The 16,167-nt window shown below is 33.4% G+C and overlaps 4 protein-coding genes across 5 annotated transcripts in view; 2 read left to right on the plus strand and 2 right to left on the minus strand.

The window, feature by feature from the left end:
- Positions 1–4,796, minus strand: part of LOC129800651 (probable multidrug resistance-associated protein lethal(2)03659) — a 36,287-nt gene extending 31,491 nt beyond the window's left edge. The window contains exon 1 of one of the 2 annotated variants that reach the window (XM_055845209.1): positions 4,671–4,796. The gene's annotated coding sequence lies outside the window, so the exon portion shown is untranslated. Of the gene's footprint in view, positions 1–114; positions 319–4,670 lie in introns of those variants that run through there. The other variant, XM_055845200.1, reaches the window with a different exon arrangement.
- Positions 3,894–8,042, plus strand: LOC129801304 (dehydrogenase/reductase SDR family member 7-like). The gene is made up of 3 exons (XM_055846202.1): positions 3,894–4,241; positions 4,710–5,091; positions 7,466–8,042. The coding sequence occupies exons 1-3, from the start codon at positions 4,112–4,114 to the stop codon at positions 7,920–7,922; spliced, it is 969 nt and encodes a 322-aa protein (XP_055702177.1). The 5' UTR covers positions 3,894–4,111; the 3' UTR covers positions 7,923–8,042.
- Positions 8,043–8,205: 163 nt separating this feature from the next.
- Positions 8,206–10,234, plus strand: LOC129801312 (dehydrogenase/reductase SDR family member 7-like). The gene is made up of 3 exons (XM_055846214.1): positions 8,206–8,448; positions 8,533–8,914; positions 8,975–10,234. The coding sequence occupies exons 1-3, from the start codon at positions 8,325–8,327 to the stop codon at positions 9,432–9,434; spliced, it is 966 nt and encodes a 321-aa protein (XP_055702189.1). The 5' UTR covers positions 8,206–8,324; the 3' UTR covers positions 9,435–10,234.
- Positions 10,235–15,583: 5,349 nt separating this feature from the next.
- On the minus strand, positions 15,584–16,162 carry LOC129804781 (28S ribosomal protein S2, mitochondrial). Its single transcript, XM_055852421.1, has one exon. It carries the CDS (start codon positions 16,160–16,162, stop codon positions 15,584–15,586), a length of 579 nt encoding a protein of 192 aa, XP_055708396.1.
- Between the last annotated feature and the right edge of the window lie 5 nt (positions 16,163–16,167).

Raw genomic sequence — 16,167 nt, forward strand, 5'->3', positions numbered from 1 at the left:
TGTAATTTTTTTTCGATTTCATAACCAAAGAAACTTAACCCCATTTGTTCTATACTATAATTCTAATGGTGGGCCCCCTGTACAGAGTAGAGATACCTCATGAAAATATCTTACCAGTCTCTTCAAAAGCACTTTTTAGATAATATTGACTAAGGCACACTATCATCCATACACTAAATAAACTATTTATCAAACACTATGCATTGTATTTGGGCCAAAAGAAAATCCTTTTCTTTGCCGTGAAATCACTTTATACAACCACCTCAATTGCACTACTCCACTCAATTGTGCGACGATTCCAAACGATCAACACCGTCTGTCATCGTGCAGCACAAAATCGAACAGTGGGGAAGTATCTTTCTCGCACTTTTCCCAATGGTAGGGGTATTAGTTTTTATATTTCATGAAATTTATAAACTTTCATGAAATAAAAATCTTCAAACCTTCATGTGATTCTAAAAACATACTTTGATTTTCGAAAAAAAAAATAAATAAAAAAAATCAATCTTAACAAAGATTGTCACTTGGGTCATTCACTCAGAGCAACAGTGGAATACTTTTATATGGAGATTCAAGAAATACATAGGAGAAAGTGCTCTCCCTTCGAACGTTCATGCTTTCGAATAACGTTTTATTTTTTTTTAGCATTTTTGTTTATTCCAATTCGTTGAAATAATTTTGATATAGAGATGTTCAAATAATTCCCTTACATCAAATAAGTATTGTTTTGGCCGCTAGAGGTCTCTATTTTTCACAGAATAGATCAATAGTTAAATTTGGTTTGAACAACACGATAGAACCACTTTTATTTAAATTAAAGAATGTGGTCTATAAATGGAATAAGTTTAAATAAAGCCATATTTAAAAACCATAAATGACAGTTTTCCAATTTTTTTGGCCGAACTAAATTTCACTTTTGACATATTCTGTGTAAAATAGAGACCTCTAGCAGCCAAAACAACCGTTATTCTACGATTCTAATAATTTGAAGACTTCTACTTCAGAATTATATCAACAAATTAGAAAAAAATACAAAAGGTAAAAAAATATAAGCTTCACAAAGTGATTCTATTATTTTGGCCGCCAGTGTATAATCCCTCGATTTTTTCACCCCCCAAAATTTCCACCTTCCACCCCACCGGAGACTACTTTTATCAACAAATCTTCACGTTTCAGACGATTTCTGAGAAATATCGTCACGCAGTTTGTCTGTCTGTCCGTCCGACTGTCGCCAGCTCTAGAGGCCAAACGGTAAGAGATAGCGACTTAGGACCTAAGGGGGACCCCCCATAAGTCGACCCAAGGATCGTCAAAATGCCCCTCATTTTTCCCTCACCACTCCCCTTCCCCTTCAAAACTATGTTTTTTTGAATTACTCGAAAACGCGTCGTGCGATTTTTTTTCTTTTTGGATATGTTTTAGAGATGACCCACCCACCCGGCAAATTCTGCAGAATTCTGCAGAAATTCGTCAGATTTGAATTACTAACTGCCGAAAAATCAGCAGAATTTCTGCAGAATTTTGTCCTAAGGTGGATCCGATCGTTGTATGAAAATTCTGCAGAATTTTCTGCAGAATTTCTATAGAAAATTTTAAAATTATCGACAGAATTTCTTTAGAGTATTTAGATGATTTCTACATTTCTTCTACCCTTTCTAATGTTTCTAAACTTTATTTTAACTACATAAAAATATATATTTCAATTTATTTAAAATTCAATTTTTATTCAACAATTTTACGTGAATACTCTCTTTTTTTTACAATATTATTATAATGTTATAATACAATATTATTAAATCAGCCATAACAGAAAATACGAAGGGGAAGGAAATGGTTAGAAAACACGAAAGAAATTCGCGATGCTCACGAAGTCGCACGACAATCCCGAAGCCACACGAAGTATCTGCTTAATTGACAAGAAACGTTAAAATTTCAAAAGTGCAGAATTGCAGATCGAAGTTTTGCTGGGCAGTCGGACATTTCGTTCTTAGACAAAAATACCGTTGAATCATTCCTAATGACGGTTTTTCAATGTCAAAAGTTAAAAAGGCTCTAGAGAGAGCATTTATCAAGCGAATGGGGTCATGCTTAGGGTCTTTGCAAAGGTCTTGGAATTTCCTATAAAACTGAACCGGTTCCAATCGGTTTTGAACCGGTAATGAACCGGTTCATAACCGATAACTAATTTTCATGTGAAAATCAATTCTATAACTTTCAAAACTGTTTTGGGGGATCTTTTGAGTGATTTATGAATCGGTTCAAATCGGTTGTGAACCGGAAAACAATAAATGATGCGAAAGTGCTTTTGTGGTATAACATCTAAGTCACGAGTTCGAGCATTTTGCAAAGCTTGGGACGCTTTGCCACCCCTTTTTTCCTTGAAAGCTCTATTCTAAAGCTACTGAATGAGCCTTATAAGAATTTTTTGAGAAAAGTACAAAAATTTTTTTAAGGCCTGTTACAAAGATGATGCATTTCGTCACTTTTACCGGTAGTGTCCAAATGCCATTTTTTTAATCCTAAGTATTACTTTACACACTATTAACGTAAATTGGGATGCAGTATAATGGCTCCCGGGTTATATAAGTCTTATTTGCATGATATTCTCTATTTTTTTTCACTTATAACTCCAATTAAGACAATTTTGAGCCAAACAGCTGAATATAGATAAAATTAATAAAAAATACATTTTGCTTTACAAAATGGCTACCAAACATGGCGTAGCTGTAGGCCATTTAGGCAGTAATTAGACTACATATCCATGCTCTATCCTGCTTCATAATTAACAAATTAAGAAATCATCCCAAGTTTACTAATAAGAAGAAGGTAATTTGATCAAAAATTCTCTTTCAGCGAAGTCTAAGCAGTTGTCTAGCTCGTAAAATCGATCAAAACCGGTAGCCCAACTAAATATCCATTTCAGGACAGATCAATTAGCCATGAACTATTCGACTTAAAAACGTATATAGGTTATAAAGAAGCAAATTTTCATTAAAAACAAAATATTTATAAATTAAATCTTGTAATGCGTCAGTAAAACAGACCTTTTTCGGATTGTTTAACACCTCTTTACATTTTCTTTCGTTTTCATATGATTATTTCTATATAATCAGACAATAGTTAAATTGTGCATGCCCGTAGCCCAGGGGGTGTCATTAGCTCTGAAAAATGTGACCAGTTCAAGTGTAAAATTTTCCCTGATTCCGTACACATTTCACAAGATATCTCCAAAACTACTGAGGTTATCAGTTTGGGGTTTTCGGTTGCCTATTCTATATTAAATTGGCTTTTATTTTGTATTTGTATTATTTGCTAATTCATTCTGCAATGTCAGAAAACAGCTAATCAACTTAAAAGTTTTTTCGGCATGCTAGAAACACATGGGAAACATAGGAAACGTCATGCCCCTGCCCGTAGCGGTCGTTTTTGCTCTTAAAATTCTAATGTACTTTTCTCATAAAATCCTTATATCATTATAGGCTCATTTAGTTGCTTTAGAATAGAGCTTTTAAGTAAAAAAAAAAGTTGAAATTTATATAGGAATTAGATCATGAAATATTAATTTTTTTATACAGAATTGCAAAACAATGGGTCACTCTCTTTCCTACAGAAGGGCTTTTCTCCTTTCCTACACAAAAAATGTTCATCTTACGAGATTTCTGATTTCTCAATTCAGTTTATTAATTTTTCTTTTTTTAATTAAAATACAAAAATATACTACTTGGGTACGAATGTTATATAATTATACAACTCTGAAGGAAATTACTTGAAATTTTCAATAGTGTGGAAACTTTTAGGTTCCTAAAGTGCCTTCGCTGAGCTTACTAAGTTTAATAGCAAAGTGAGCTCACTGTGTCTTTACTACGCAGGAAGAGATTCGATGAAAAAAAACATTCAAAAAATCTCTACTCCAACACCGAACATTTCCATGCGCTATTTTTGAAAACTCGTTTTTCTGGCAAAACAATTCTAGCTTTATTATATTTTTGCGTATATATTACGCTAGACATTTGACATCGTCGTCTCATTATCTCTCAGTAAGTCGTGAAGTGAAGTTTGGAAAATTTTTGCGTGAAGAGTTCAGTGGTTAAAGAAAAAATTATTATATAAAATGATCCTGCTATTTCTGGCCTCAATCACTCTCCTCACTATCATCTACTACATCATTAACGTCGCCCTATGGCTCACCCTCGACTGTGACGTCGAGCTTTTTATCAAGAGTAAATTTGGAAAAAAATTATGTAAGTGAAGATTTGACCTTCTCATGCCAAAAATAATGGGACACCAAAAATGTGCAGTTAAATCTCACTTTTTTTTTTAATAAAAGGAGTGAATACTTACAATCCTTGCAACATTTAGAACAGTAAATTACAATGCTGTACAAAATGATTTTGAAGTTCTTTTTAAAAATAGAATTGATAATTTGATATTTTCTCTTTGGGCACGTAACTCAATAAACCACCTGATCCAGAAGCAAATTTTTTAAAATGTATTTTAGTAGAAAAAAAAATCTACAGAATTTCGTGAAGTTGATATCTCTAAAATCGATAAAACATATAAAAGGTGTCTCATTAACTACGACATGGGAATGTAATATTGTAATTCGTATGCAAGAAAATCAACAATCATCACGTGGTGATAAAATGATCAAAATGTGTGTGTTCTCTTACCGAAAAAAATAACCACGCAACATCACCACCTTTGCGCAGCTTCTCTGTCCGGCAAGGTTGTGTGGATAACAGGGGCTTCATCAGGCATCGGTCAGAGTTTAGCCCATGTCCTTGCAGCTAATGGTGCGAAATTAGTTCTCACAGCAAGACGCGTTCCAGAACTGGAGAAAGTCAAAGAACAATGTCTTGCAATTTCTGGTGGGAAACTAAAGGAGAACGATGTTCTCACTATGCAAATGGACATGGTTGAAATTGATCGTCATGAGGAATATTTCCAGCGAGTCGTCAAACACTTTGGCACATTTGATATTCTCGTCAACAATGCTGGAAGATCTCAGAGAGCTGCATGGCAAGATATTGATTTAACTGTTGATCGTGCGCTCTTTGATCTCGATGTCTTCAGCGCTGTTAATCTTTCCAGGTAATTCTGATATAATTTTTTTTTAAGTGAGATTCTTGTATTTCACTCATGGTCAAGGATTATGGCTCCTAAATCATGAATATGGTAAGCTATCTCGGTCGCCTCACCATTGTAAAAAGTTTTATGGATAAAGAACTATAGGAGATATCGACTTGTGGTTTTCAACGAACAATATCAACTGAATTAAATCATTTTTCTTTAAATGATCATAAATCTAGTTTTAACTGTAATATTTGTTTATGGATGACCCATATGAAAGGTCAAGCCTAAAAAGTTCAAAGTTGAATTTCCGGAAATTGTGATCATTGTAGATCTTGAAGAAATTTTTATGTGTTACTGTCCACGAAACTTTTTGAACAGAAAACCAATGTTATGATTATGAGAGGAAAAAGCGTTCACTAAATTTAATTACATAACATTGACGCTTATATGAGCACCTGTGCTAACTAATTGCGTGTATTATCGGAGAAAATGTTACTATTTTGGTATACAATTCTACTTTTGCAACGTTTTCTTTACTAAAAGTGTTAGTCATTCTTTCAGAATAAGAATGGGAGACTTGGGCAGAATTAGTTAGGGGTAGATTTAGATAATATCGGCTTGCCAAAATAAAAGTCGAATAAGTCGATTTTTTGCAAAATTCGTGTTTTTTTTCGCTTTTCAGGTACTCCTTGACACTCTCTGTACCGTCCCTGTGAATGTTACATCGAAAAGTTTATTATTCCCAAAGATATAGGGGAAAGTACTCTCCCTTCGAACGTTCTTGCCTTCGAATAATGTGAATTTTCTTTTATTTTTCTTAAGAGACTTGCACGTTTTTTATTGAATATTAGTTACCTTAATATCAATTATTGATAATTGCATGATAATTATGTGTAACTCTCTTAGGGAAAATAAAAGAAATTCACATTATTCGAAGGCATGAACATTCGAAGGGAGAGTACTTTCCCCTAGGGGTTTCAAATCTTAAAAAAAAAACTTTTCTCAGCATGGCAAATCTCATGAGACGAGATGAGAAATGGTAAACCAGCTCATTGCAACCAAAAAGAAAAATTGCATTGTTTGAAGGTTCACTGTGTGCGAACCATGCCTACATTCCCCTAAGTCAGACCTGTTCTCGTTAAAAGTCGTGTAATATCGGAAATTTTGAGTTGATAATTTTAATGCAAATTACTGATAGCCATACTAGTAACACTAATCCCGCTCACAGTACCATGATAAATATTTTTGCGCCAAAAAGACATAACAGAAATAAAACTCATATAGAAAGAAATTGTCTTCTTGATATCTTTGTCGAAATACGGATAGCTGTTCACTACACATCCTTTTACTTGAATCTTGCAGAAATATAAAGAAATTAAATGCAAATATCACTTCAAATGGAAAGTTCTTAAATCGCGCGCAATTCAACTGTGAGAGAGAGATAGAGACACAAATAACTCGCTTTACAAACGTCTGGGGGCGCTGCGGTTGCAAAAAATCTCTGAAATGTGACAAAATATTTTCTTCTCTATTTTATCCTTATTAGCAGGTCGTGTCCTTTCTTGTAATATGTACTTTTGCATTCCTTATTAATCAAAATAATGTTATACAAAAGGGTTTTTCTCAAACCTATCCTGAATTTTGGGACAGCTCAAAAGAATATGAGTCTTCCAGCTCAAAATTTCATCCCAATGTTTTTGTTGTAATATCGACAATTATTCACAATTAACCCAAATAACTGTATTCAACTAAATTATTAAAAGGATTTCTTGTGAAAATGACTTAATTCTAAGGAATTAAACAATTTTCACATTAAAAAACCTCTCATTTTCTCTACGTGAATTTTCGCGGCATTTCGAAGAATGCCAACAGGCACCACCAAATTCACTTAGGCTTTTCTTTTAGCTCAGGCCTGCCCTAAGTGTTCAGAGCAAAAGTGTATGCGAAGCCTGAAAGCCTTCCTTTATCTTTATAATATTTTGGTCTGATCATTTATACCCAATTTTTACGAACTCTCAAGGATTAGTTGGAATCTATTTGGGACTTAATTCTCACTGGAAAGAGATTTAAAGTTATAAGAAACTTTTTTGTGGAATAATATAGCTTGACTAATTCTCATGATAACGAGCGCAAATCATGGTTTCGCACATTTTTACAACTTTCTGGAACATATAAAGTTCTTTGGACTGCTGCTAAAGGCACTGCAGTTACAAAAAGTAATTTTTGTTACGCAAACTCAAATTTCTCAATTTCTAATGGATCCATTTCGGTCATCTTCTTTGGCATTTTCTAAATTCAAATCCTACCTGAATCGCTTAAAATAAAAATCTTACTTACCATAAGCTAGTTCAGGCTCATCACTGGAATAATCTTGAGATTATTTATTCCACAGGATCGCCGTGAGATACTTCCTGAAGAATGGGATAAAAGGGCACATTGCTGCCAATTCCAGTGTTGCTGGCTTGATGGCCATCCCCAATTCAGCCACCTACGTCGCAGCTAAGCACGCAATCAACGGTTACATGCATGCACTGAAGCTGGAACAGCCGCACATCAATACAACAATCTTTTGCGCTGGACCAACATTTTCGGAATTCCTCTATGAAGCATTCACGGACAAAGTTGGTGAGAAATACGGGCAATCGGTGAAGGCAACGGACAAGAGATTAACTTCCGAGAGATGTGCTGAACTCTTTGCTGTGGCTCTGGCCAATGGTACCAATCTCAACTGGGCTGGATGCTTCCCATTCTCCTTCCTCCTCTACCTCAAATACTTCCCAAATCTCTATAATTTTGTGATTAAGGTATTGGGCTCCAAAACTCTCTACAAGATCCGCGACAGCAAGTAATCCTACCAAGTATCAAATTTGGAGGATAAAAACCAGAATTCTCAATTTTATGCATTTAACCAGTTGTGTGTTTCTTTTTTAATGATCCTTCTGCCAATAAAAATCATGTTTACTCAGTCATTCTGAAAAGTCGTGATCGTCACACTTTTAGCGTTCGCAGCATCACCTCGAAAGTGAAATTGATTCATAGCGATTCAAGATCACGATCGACACCGGTTGCCATTGTGGTTGTATTTTTCTCTCTTAATCCAGCACTCACACATTCTCCAGAAAACAATCTCTCTGACGACGACATACACCAGAAAGTGGCTCACTGTTGCATGATAAGGCGTATTCCTCAGTGTGTTGAGAACTCTCCGTCAGCACTTAAAGTGACCGTAATTTCTTACTTTTGTTTTTATTATGGGATTCTTTGCTTTTATTGGTATCCTCGTTGTCCTCTATTACCTCATAAATGTGATCCTCTGGTGCCTTCTTGACTCAGACATTGAGTTATTTATACGATCTCTCGTGGGCAGGAGAATCTGTAAGTACTTGGTTTTTGGGCTATCAAATCACTTACTTTTTTTCTCACTCTCTCACTAAATTCCTCCATCAATTTGCTAATTAGCTTCGCTGTCTGGCACGGTTGTATGGATTACTGGAGCTTCATCGGGAATTGGCAAACATCTGGCCATTGAATTGGCCAAGAATGGTGTCAAATTGGTTCTCTCAGCCCGCCGTGGGGCTGAACTTGAGAATGTCAAACGAGAATGCCTCACACAATCTCGTGGATTATTGCAACCAATTGATATTCTCGTCATGCAGATGGATATGCTGGAGATTTCACGTCATCAACAATTTTTCGATCATGTTCTCCAGCACTTTGGCCGATTGGATATCCTTGTGAACAATGCTGGACGATCTCAACGTGCCAATTGGGAAGATATCTCACTTAAAGTGGACCAGGAACTCTTCCAATTGGATGTTTTCAGTGTGGTGAATCTATCAAGGTAAACACCCCAATTTTAATGCAAAACCATCCCATTTTTTACATTGACAATCACCCCAAGGATCGCCGTGAGATACTTCAAGGGAGCCAATATAAGAGGACACATTGCTGTAACTTCCAGTACAGCTGGATTAATCCCAGTACCAAATTCTGCAAGTTATACAGCAGCTAAATACTCAATTCACGGCTACTTTGGTGCCCTTCAGACTGAACATCCTGACATGGATGTTACGATCTTCTGTCCAGGACCCACCTTTACAGAATTCCTCCAGGATGCCTTTACCGATCGCGAAGGTGTAAAATATGGACAATCAGTACGACCTACAGACAAAAGAATGACCGCAGAACGCTGTGGACATCTCTTTGCCATTGCTCTGGCCAACAAACTCCACATTAATTGGGTGGGTCGTTTCCCAATTTCCCTACTACTCTACATTTGCCTCTATTTCCCCAATATTCGTGTTTTCTTCACCAAATACGTAAGCCTCTCTGGGCTGAAAAAGATAAGGGACAGCAATTAAGATATTGTTGATTTTTGAACAATTGAGATGCTGTTAACATTCTTTTTTTTCGTTTTTATTTGAAAGCATTGAAAAGGGAATTTTTAGGCTGGAATTCGAGTAAATACAGTGGGACCTCGATAGAGTCAACTAATTATTTCCAGACCTGTTGACTCCATTGGATTCGTTAACCCTCTAACGGTGTTTTCTTTAATATGCGAAAAAAAAGTTCTAAAACAATGTTTTCTAGGATAATTATGATCCAATAAAGTCGAAAAAACCATCCATTCTTCATTATCTTTTTTAGTTTAGGCGCTAGGTGAAAAAATATAAAAATTTTTGAAACTCTTTTTGCTTCTAAAATTCACATTTTTAGTTTTTTTCAAATTTTTTAAATAAAATATACAAAGTAGAATGACATATCTTTCAGTAAAAAATAATTTTATTTTAGTCAGATAACCGGTATTTTTATGGAAATTGGAAATGAGTTTTTTTGCACTAATATTTTTTTGTTGCTTTTTCTCTGACCTGTCACACAAAACTGGGAATAGCAACAAAACGAAGAGTCAAAATGAGTTCAAACTTTCAAGAGATGTTTATAAGACTATTACCGAGGACACTATAGCACTTTTAAATAAATAAAACCTTTATTGTCGCTGTAAATGTGATTTTTGTGAAGACCGCCTGGAGGCGGTCTTACCCGTTAGAGGGTTAACTCTATCGGAGTCCGAAAACAATCAATTAAAATGTGAAATTTTGATATAAAGGGATATTATCTTATATATTTGTATTAGATCATTAATAAATTTAACACGAGAGTAGAATACTTTATCTAAATAACCCAAGAGCAAAAATTGGAGAATAAGGAATGATTTTACAGAATGTTTTTATTATTAGTAAGTATCTTTTAAGCAAAAATTACTATCCATGTGATAATATTGAGGTCCATCCACGATGTTGAGATAAGAAAATGGCAGAAATGGTGTCTAAAAGATTTCTTTTTTCGCTTTTTTTTTAGAAGAGCTCCGGTTGATATTTAATTGTTGAAAATTCTGATGCAATTAACGCTATTAATTAGATAGATAGATAATAATGTTTATTTCATGTCATAAGAAATAGAATTCTCTTTCTGACTTTTTCTGAAGAATTTCTTTCAAACTTTTATTGACTGAAAAAAAAAAGAGATTGATAGTTGTTCTTTTCGTTATGACATAACTATGGCTCTAAACTTCACAAAAAGAGCAATAATTTTTTCTCATTTTCTTCTTGTTCTGAAAAATGGGCGCTAAATGGTTAGAGATATCTACTTGGAGTCTTCAGATGACCCTCTAATAAGTCAATCTAAGGATTATTGATATGACTCTCATGTCCTCCCTACCCCTCCCCTTCACCTCCAAAATCGTTTTTTTGTGTGTTTACAGGAAAACACGTCATACGGGTTTTTTCGGATGATGAATGGGAAGGGAATCTTCAATTTGACTTATAGGGGGGGGGGGGGGGGGCGTCTGAATACTCCAGGTCAATATCTTTAACCATTTCAGCACTTAATTCTTAAATTTTTGATCCTCAATTTTATTTTAAGATACTAATCTTTCAAATTAAAAATGTAACTTAGAATCAATTTACACCTTTTCTGTAGAAGGATAACTTTTATGATCGTTTAAACATGGGCACTTTTTAAAGAAGTAAGTTCTTTAAACAGTTGGAATTTTAGAAAAAAGTTTCTTCACTATGTTATACTAAAAAAAATTTAGCATTCTACACGATTATCTTTTTGTAATTCGACTTCATATTTTTTAATTTGTGCAAGAGTATTATTCATTTCCAAATTAATGATGGCTCAACATTCCTTACATTGCGATCATAGGGCTTAATCAAAAAATCTTAAAACAATAGAGAAAAGAAAACAAGAGAACTTTCAATCGGTCAAAACGCTTAAGATCAAGAAAAGAAAATTATTTTGCCGAAAATTGATTACATAAATGTGAAATCAAAACAGTAATTTTAATTTCGAAAAAGCTATAATAATATTATTAGTTTAATAATACTGGAAAAGTTGACTCTGTCGGAGTCAATTTGGGTCCAAGTTGACTCTATCGGAGTCCGTAGAGTAAAATCATAGCTGTTGACTCTATTGAAGATTGACTCTATCGGGGGTTGACTCTATCGAGGTCCCACTGTATATTCATTTCTTTTAATGTATTTTATGTTCTGTTTGAGCTTTAGAGTCCTATAGTTAAAATTTTAGAAATTACATGATCTCTTGGCAATATTTTTTTTCAAATTTCAGTCAAAACCGTAAGAAATTTTTTTTATATATTATTTATTAAACTACAACTACAGTCTAAAACGGCAAGAATTTTCTAAATCAACAAATGAATCCTTCCAGTCCTAAGAATTTTAATTAATGCTTATAGCATGGAATGTGCTAATTTTCGAACATTGCAATTTTTCTTGTTTTGCCAAACCAAAAATTTATATTATATCACCAAATTCAAATAATTTAGTTATAAAGAAAAGCCCATTCTGGCAATCTTATAGCGGTCAATCGCTGGTATTTATGATATTAGGATAAATTAGAGAAATTTACAAAAATCTTATCTTAAATACAAATAAATTGTCTATATGTGGTGGTTTTGAAGATATTTTGCAAAAACATGCGATGTAACTATAAAAAAATACACTATAATGTCGTATTTATGTAATCTAGTGCTTTTGTTATATACCCATATTTTACGACCCGAAATTGCGTTCGTACAGCGCAATGACCTTACTATGTTCTTTAAACGTGTTTTTCAAGGTTAAAGTTTAAAGGGTATGGCTGAAACCTGTTGTACATAAAAAAAATCTTAGGATATCTTGAATCCTAAGTTTAAAAAAAAAATATTATAAAAAGAAATAGGTCGACGTGCCCTATTATAGTGATGTACGAATAATTTAGATTTAGAAGATTATTATACGGGATTTCGATTTGGATCCTTAAAATTGGAAGAATTCTGTGGATTTTATGAAACATTCTTGTAAGAAACTGTAGTTCATATTGAGTTTTCCATTCTAGAGTATTCTATCTCAAAAGGAATAAAAATAAACTGGTGAGCATGTTAAATAGATCAATAAAAAATTAAATTCGTCCAGTAAAAACAAATATTATTTAAAAGATTATTGAAATGTTAGTAAAACATTAATTTTAAGCCAATTAAAAAATATAAATGTTTACAAAGAATGAGTTTATTTGAAAAGGGAAAATTAAGATGTGATACCTTGGCTACACCTTTTAAATTAGAAATTTTCATGAAACCGAAATTGACATTCCTTTCTTTCCTCAACATATTAGATGAGTGAGTTTCGATCTAAATACTTCCGTAAAGTCTCAATTTTCTTTATAATTTCCTTTAAGAAGCGCAATCACTTAATATCCAAAAATAATCAAAATAGGGGAAAGCGCGTTACTATCGGGAGACTCAACTTTCGGAAAATTCATCTTTTTCTCTATGTTCCTTATGGATTTCACTCATAGCTCTTTTATGAAAATTTGAGGCATTGGAGTAGTTTTTAAAATATAATTTTATAATGAGCCAAATACATTTTTAACAAATTGAAAAAAAAAATGAATAGTTAAGCATAAATCGTCCGAATGTAGCTCGTTTTCCCCTACACAAATTTGGTATTAGAAAAATTATCCAGGAACTGTATCACATTTTAAATAGACATTACCTGGATATTAGTTTATTTGAATATGGTTCATATTCGCTTACTAAATGTTTTAAACAAATGTTCAACAGCTTGAACTATCCCAATCTTCCTACTATATCGTGATCCTCAACCTAAATTCAATTTAGATTTAAATGAGAAAGTGTGGGATGTACAATTACTTTTGAAAAAGAAAATAATTGAAATTTTAATTTTCTTATGATTTTTTTTCTAGTTTAAAGTGTCACATATTCATATATTTATTAAATTTTCGTTAGTAAAAAATAAATTCTTTGTAAAATAGGTTTATAATTTAAATTAGCATCTAATATGGTTGCAGAAAAATTAGAAAATTGCTATTTACTTTCTCTTTGTCAAAATTTACTTAGGGGAGAGTAGGGCACCTTTGAATTGGGCCATTTTTGAAATTGCACTTTTTCTTCTATTTATAAATTGAACAGGAACTTACTATGATATAATTTAGTTCCATAAATCAATTGTGAAGCTAAATTAAATTATGTTAAGGCTTAGTTTGATTTGAAAATAGGTTAAAAAGCCGTTTTTTTTTTAAGTATCCCAATTCACAGGGGCCCCATTTCCTCCTAATGATTTCGCTGTTTTTAATAGCTCTAGCACAATTTTTAGATAGGGAAATTCAATGAAATCAAAAATTCATATCCCTTTTTTTCTCAAGCATTTTGCTTATGTAATATCGCATTCCTTTTCTTTTATTTTCCAATTTTAGAGTAAATGATTCACATAAACCACATTAACTTATGCAAAAACGTTCGAGAAAATGATGTGAATTTTGATTTCATAAAATTTTCCTCATCTGAAGGGTATTCGAGGATTTTCGCCCTTTCGGGATTTTAGTTTTTCAGGATTTTGACTTAGGGTGAAAGAAACACCTATTGACACTTTAAGAACTCGTGTCAAGGCTTATTGACACCCTATTCTGTACCATTTGAAATACGAAATTCGACACTTATCCTTATCGAAAAACGCAGATTTAATGAAAAAAACATTATATTAGGGTAAATGTCCTAATTCAAAACCATTTCCAGACGCTAAAATTCTTAATGTGTGGAATTTCCAAAACCTTGTAGAGTTGCTCCTGAGTGCAGGATTTGTTCTTATTCCTGGTCTTTTCTTCTTTCCCATCTAAAACAATAAGAAAATCTCTCCAAAAAAAATCATATTTCCAGGGTTTCCTATTGAAGCATTTGTAGACACTTCAGAAAAACCCTATTTGCTCACGAAATAGGTAATTACTTCATTTGAAAACTTCACGTACCGTTAACAATAAAGATTACCACTTAATTTAACTAACATTAGCCGGAAATATGACATAAATGTTAAACAAAACAAATAAGCAACAGTCATTTTATTGTGTTTTAGGTGCACTTTTAATTTTTCTGAGAAATTAACAAATTAAAATTTGTGAATATTAATGGATTTTCGCTTTATTTGGAGCAAAATTAACTAAATAATGAAACTGTGGTATAGAAAATATATAAAAAATAGTAATTTAGTACTGTATTTATCATGAAAACAGTGACGTTTCCATTTGGAGTAGCGAAAAATTTCCATTTGAAGCAGATTTTGAATTAGCTTAATTTACCCTACTTAGATTTTATTGGATGCATTAAATAAATTTCAAGATTTTGACAAAAGTATCAATAGAGGTTCCCTGACGAAGAGGTGTTCATTCGACCCTATTTGGGATTTTCAATTTCGAAATTTTGGCTTTTCAAGATTTCGAGTTTTTGGGATATTGGTCTACTAAGGATTTTTGTTTCTCGGGATTTTGGATTTCGGAATTTTAGCTTTTCGAGATTTTGGTCCATTTGGAATTTTGGCTCATTCGGGATTTTAGATTTCGGAATTTTGACCATGACCTTTGCCAATTGAATGCTGATCGAATTTCATTTTCTATTGCATTTTCTAATTTTACTAAATGTTGAATTAAAATCAAATTTACATTAAATTCAAAGAAGATTTATGAATTTAATACTTTCACGATTTTAATAATGCAGATTAGTTGAGATCTTCGACAAACTTTAAAATGAATTTATTTTTCATTTATAATGTTATTTTGAGATAGAATACTTACTATGAAATAGAATAATGGGTATTCAGAGTGAGATTCTTATTATAATAATTATTTCAGTGGGTTGTATTATTTTTCTTTAACCATAAAATGTTGATATTAAAATAATTTGCAATAAAAAACTTCATGCCAATTATATTTTTGTGAATTACCTTTTATGTTTCCCGGACAGTTTGGCAGCAATCCAAATTATTAAGAAAATAATAAATCATCTTTTTATTTGTCCTGTAAATACAGAAAAAGAATTGTTAGATCCTATTTAAATTATTTCCTGTTCTTCGGCGTAAAAGGAGAAGAACAATCATTATTGTACTATTTTATACCTAAAACGTATATTTTCTTTTACAAACATTTTCACAATCATTATGCCTTAATTCTTTTCATCCAGCTCATTTATTCGGTTTGCCTCTTGGGCATCTTGCTGCTGCAGTATCTCCAAGTGCTCCTTTCTTTTCTGTTTCCCACGCAGAATAGCCTCCTTGAACACCCTGCAGTACAGCTCAATTGACGCTGGTGAATCATCATTGCCCGGTACGGGATAAGTTATGAGATTTGGATTGCAATTGCTATCGACAATGCCAATTGTTGGGATGGACATCTTTGCTGAATCTCGCACAGCTGTGTGCTGGGTCATCACATTGTTGAGTGTATTGAAAAATATGCAGAGATCCGGAAGTCTCGTAACTGCCTTAAATTGCACTTTGGCATTGGTGAAGACCCCTCCACGCCAGTAACGTGTATGTGAAAATTCTCCACATTCCATTGCTGTCTTCTCCACCAGATGGGCATTCATAGCTCCCCGATAGAGGAACAATATCAAGCCATCATTGTACGCAATGTGCGCTGTAAAATTCAGTGCATCTCGTAAATGCTGAGCTGTAATGTCCAGATCAAAGACCAAGTGTCCCAGACGTGAGCCATAGATATAGGGCTTCATCCGATCATCCATTGAGC

This window comes from Phlebotomus papatasi, chromosome 1 (assembly GCF_024763615.1).
Source record: "Phlebotomus papatasi isolate M1 chromosome 1, Ppap_2.1, whole genome shotgun sequence".
NCBI lineage: Eukaryota > Metazoa > Arthropoda > Insecta > Diptera > Psychodidae > Phlebotomus > Phlebotomus papatasi.

Coding starts and splice junctions, on each gene's coding strand:
- LOC129801312 (XM_055846214.1), top strand. CDS start 8,325: ATGGGATTCTTTGCTTTTATTGGTATCCTCGTTGTCCTCTATTACCTC. Junction 8,449..8,532: donor TCTCGTGGGCAGGAGAATCT/GTAAGTACTTGG, acceptor TTTGCTAATTAG/CTTCGCTGTCTGGCACGGTT. Junction 8,915..8,974: donor AGTGTGGTGAATCTATCAAG/GTAAACACCCCA, acceptor AATCACCCCAAG/GATCGCCGTGAGATACTTCA.
- LOC129804781 (XM_055852421.1), bottom strand. CDS start 16,162: ATGGATGATCGGATGAAGCCCTATATCTATGGCTCACGTCTGGGACAC.
- LOC129801304 (XM_055846202.1), top strand. CDS start 4,112: ATGATCCTGCTATTTCTGGCCTCAATCACTCTCCTCACTATCATCTAC. Junction 4,242..4,709: donor TAAATTTGGAAAAAAATTAT/GTAAGTGAAGAT, acceptor ACCTTTGCGCAG/CTTCTCTGTCCGGCAAGGTT. Junction 5,092..7,465: donor AGCGCTGTTAATCTTTCCAG/GTAATTCTGATA, acceptor TTTATTCCACAG/GATCGCCGTGAGATACTTCC.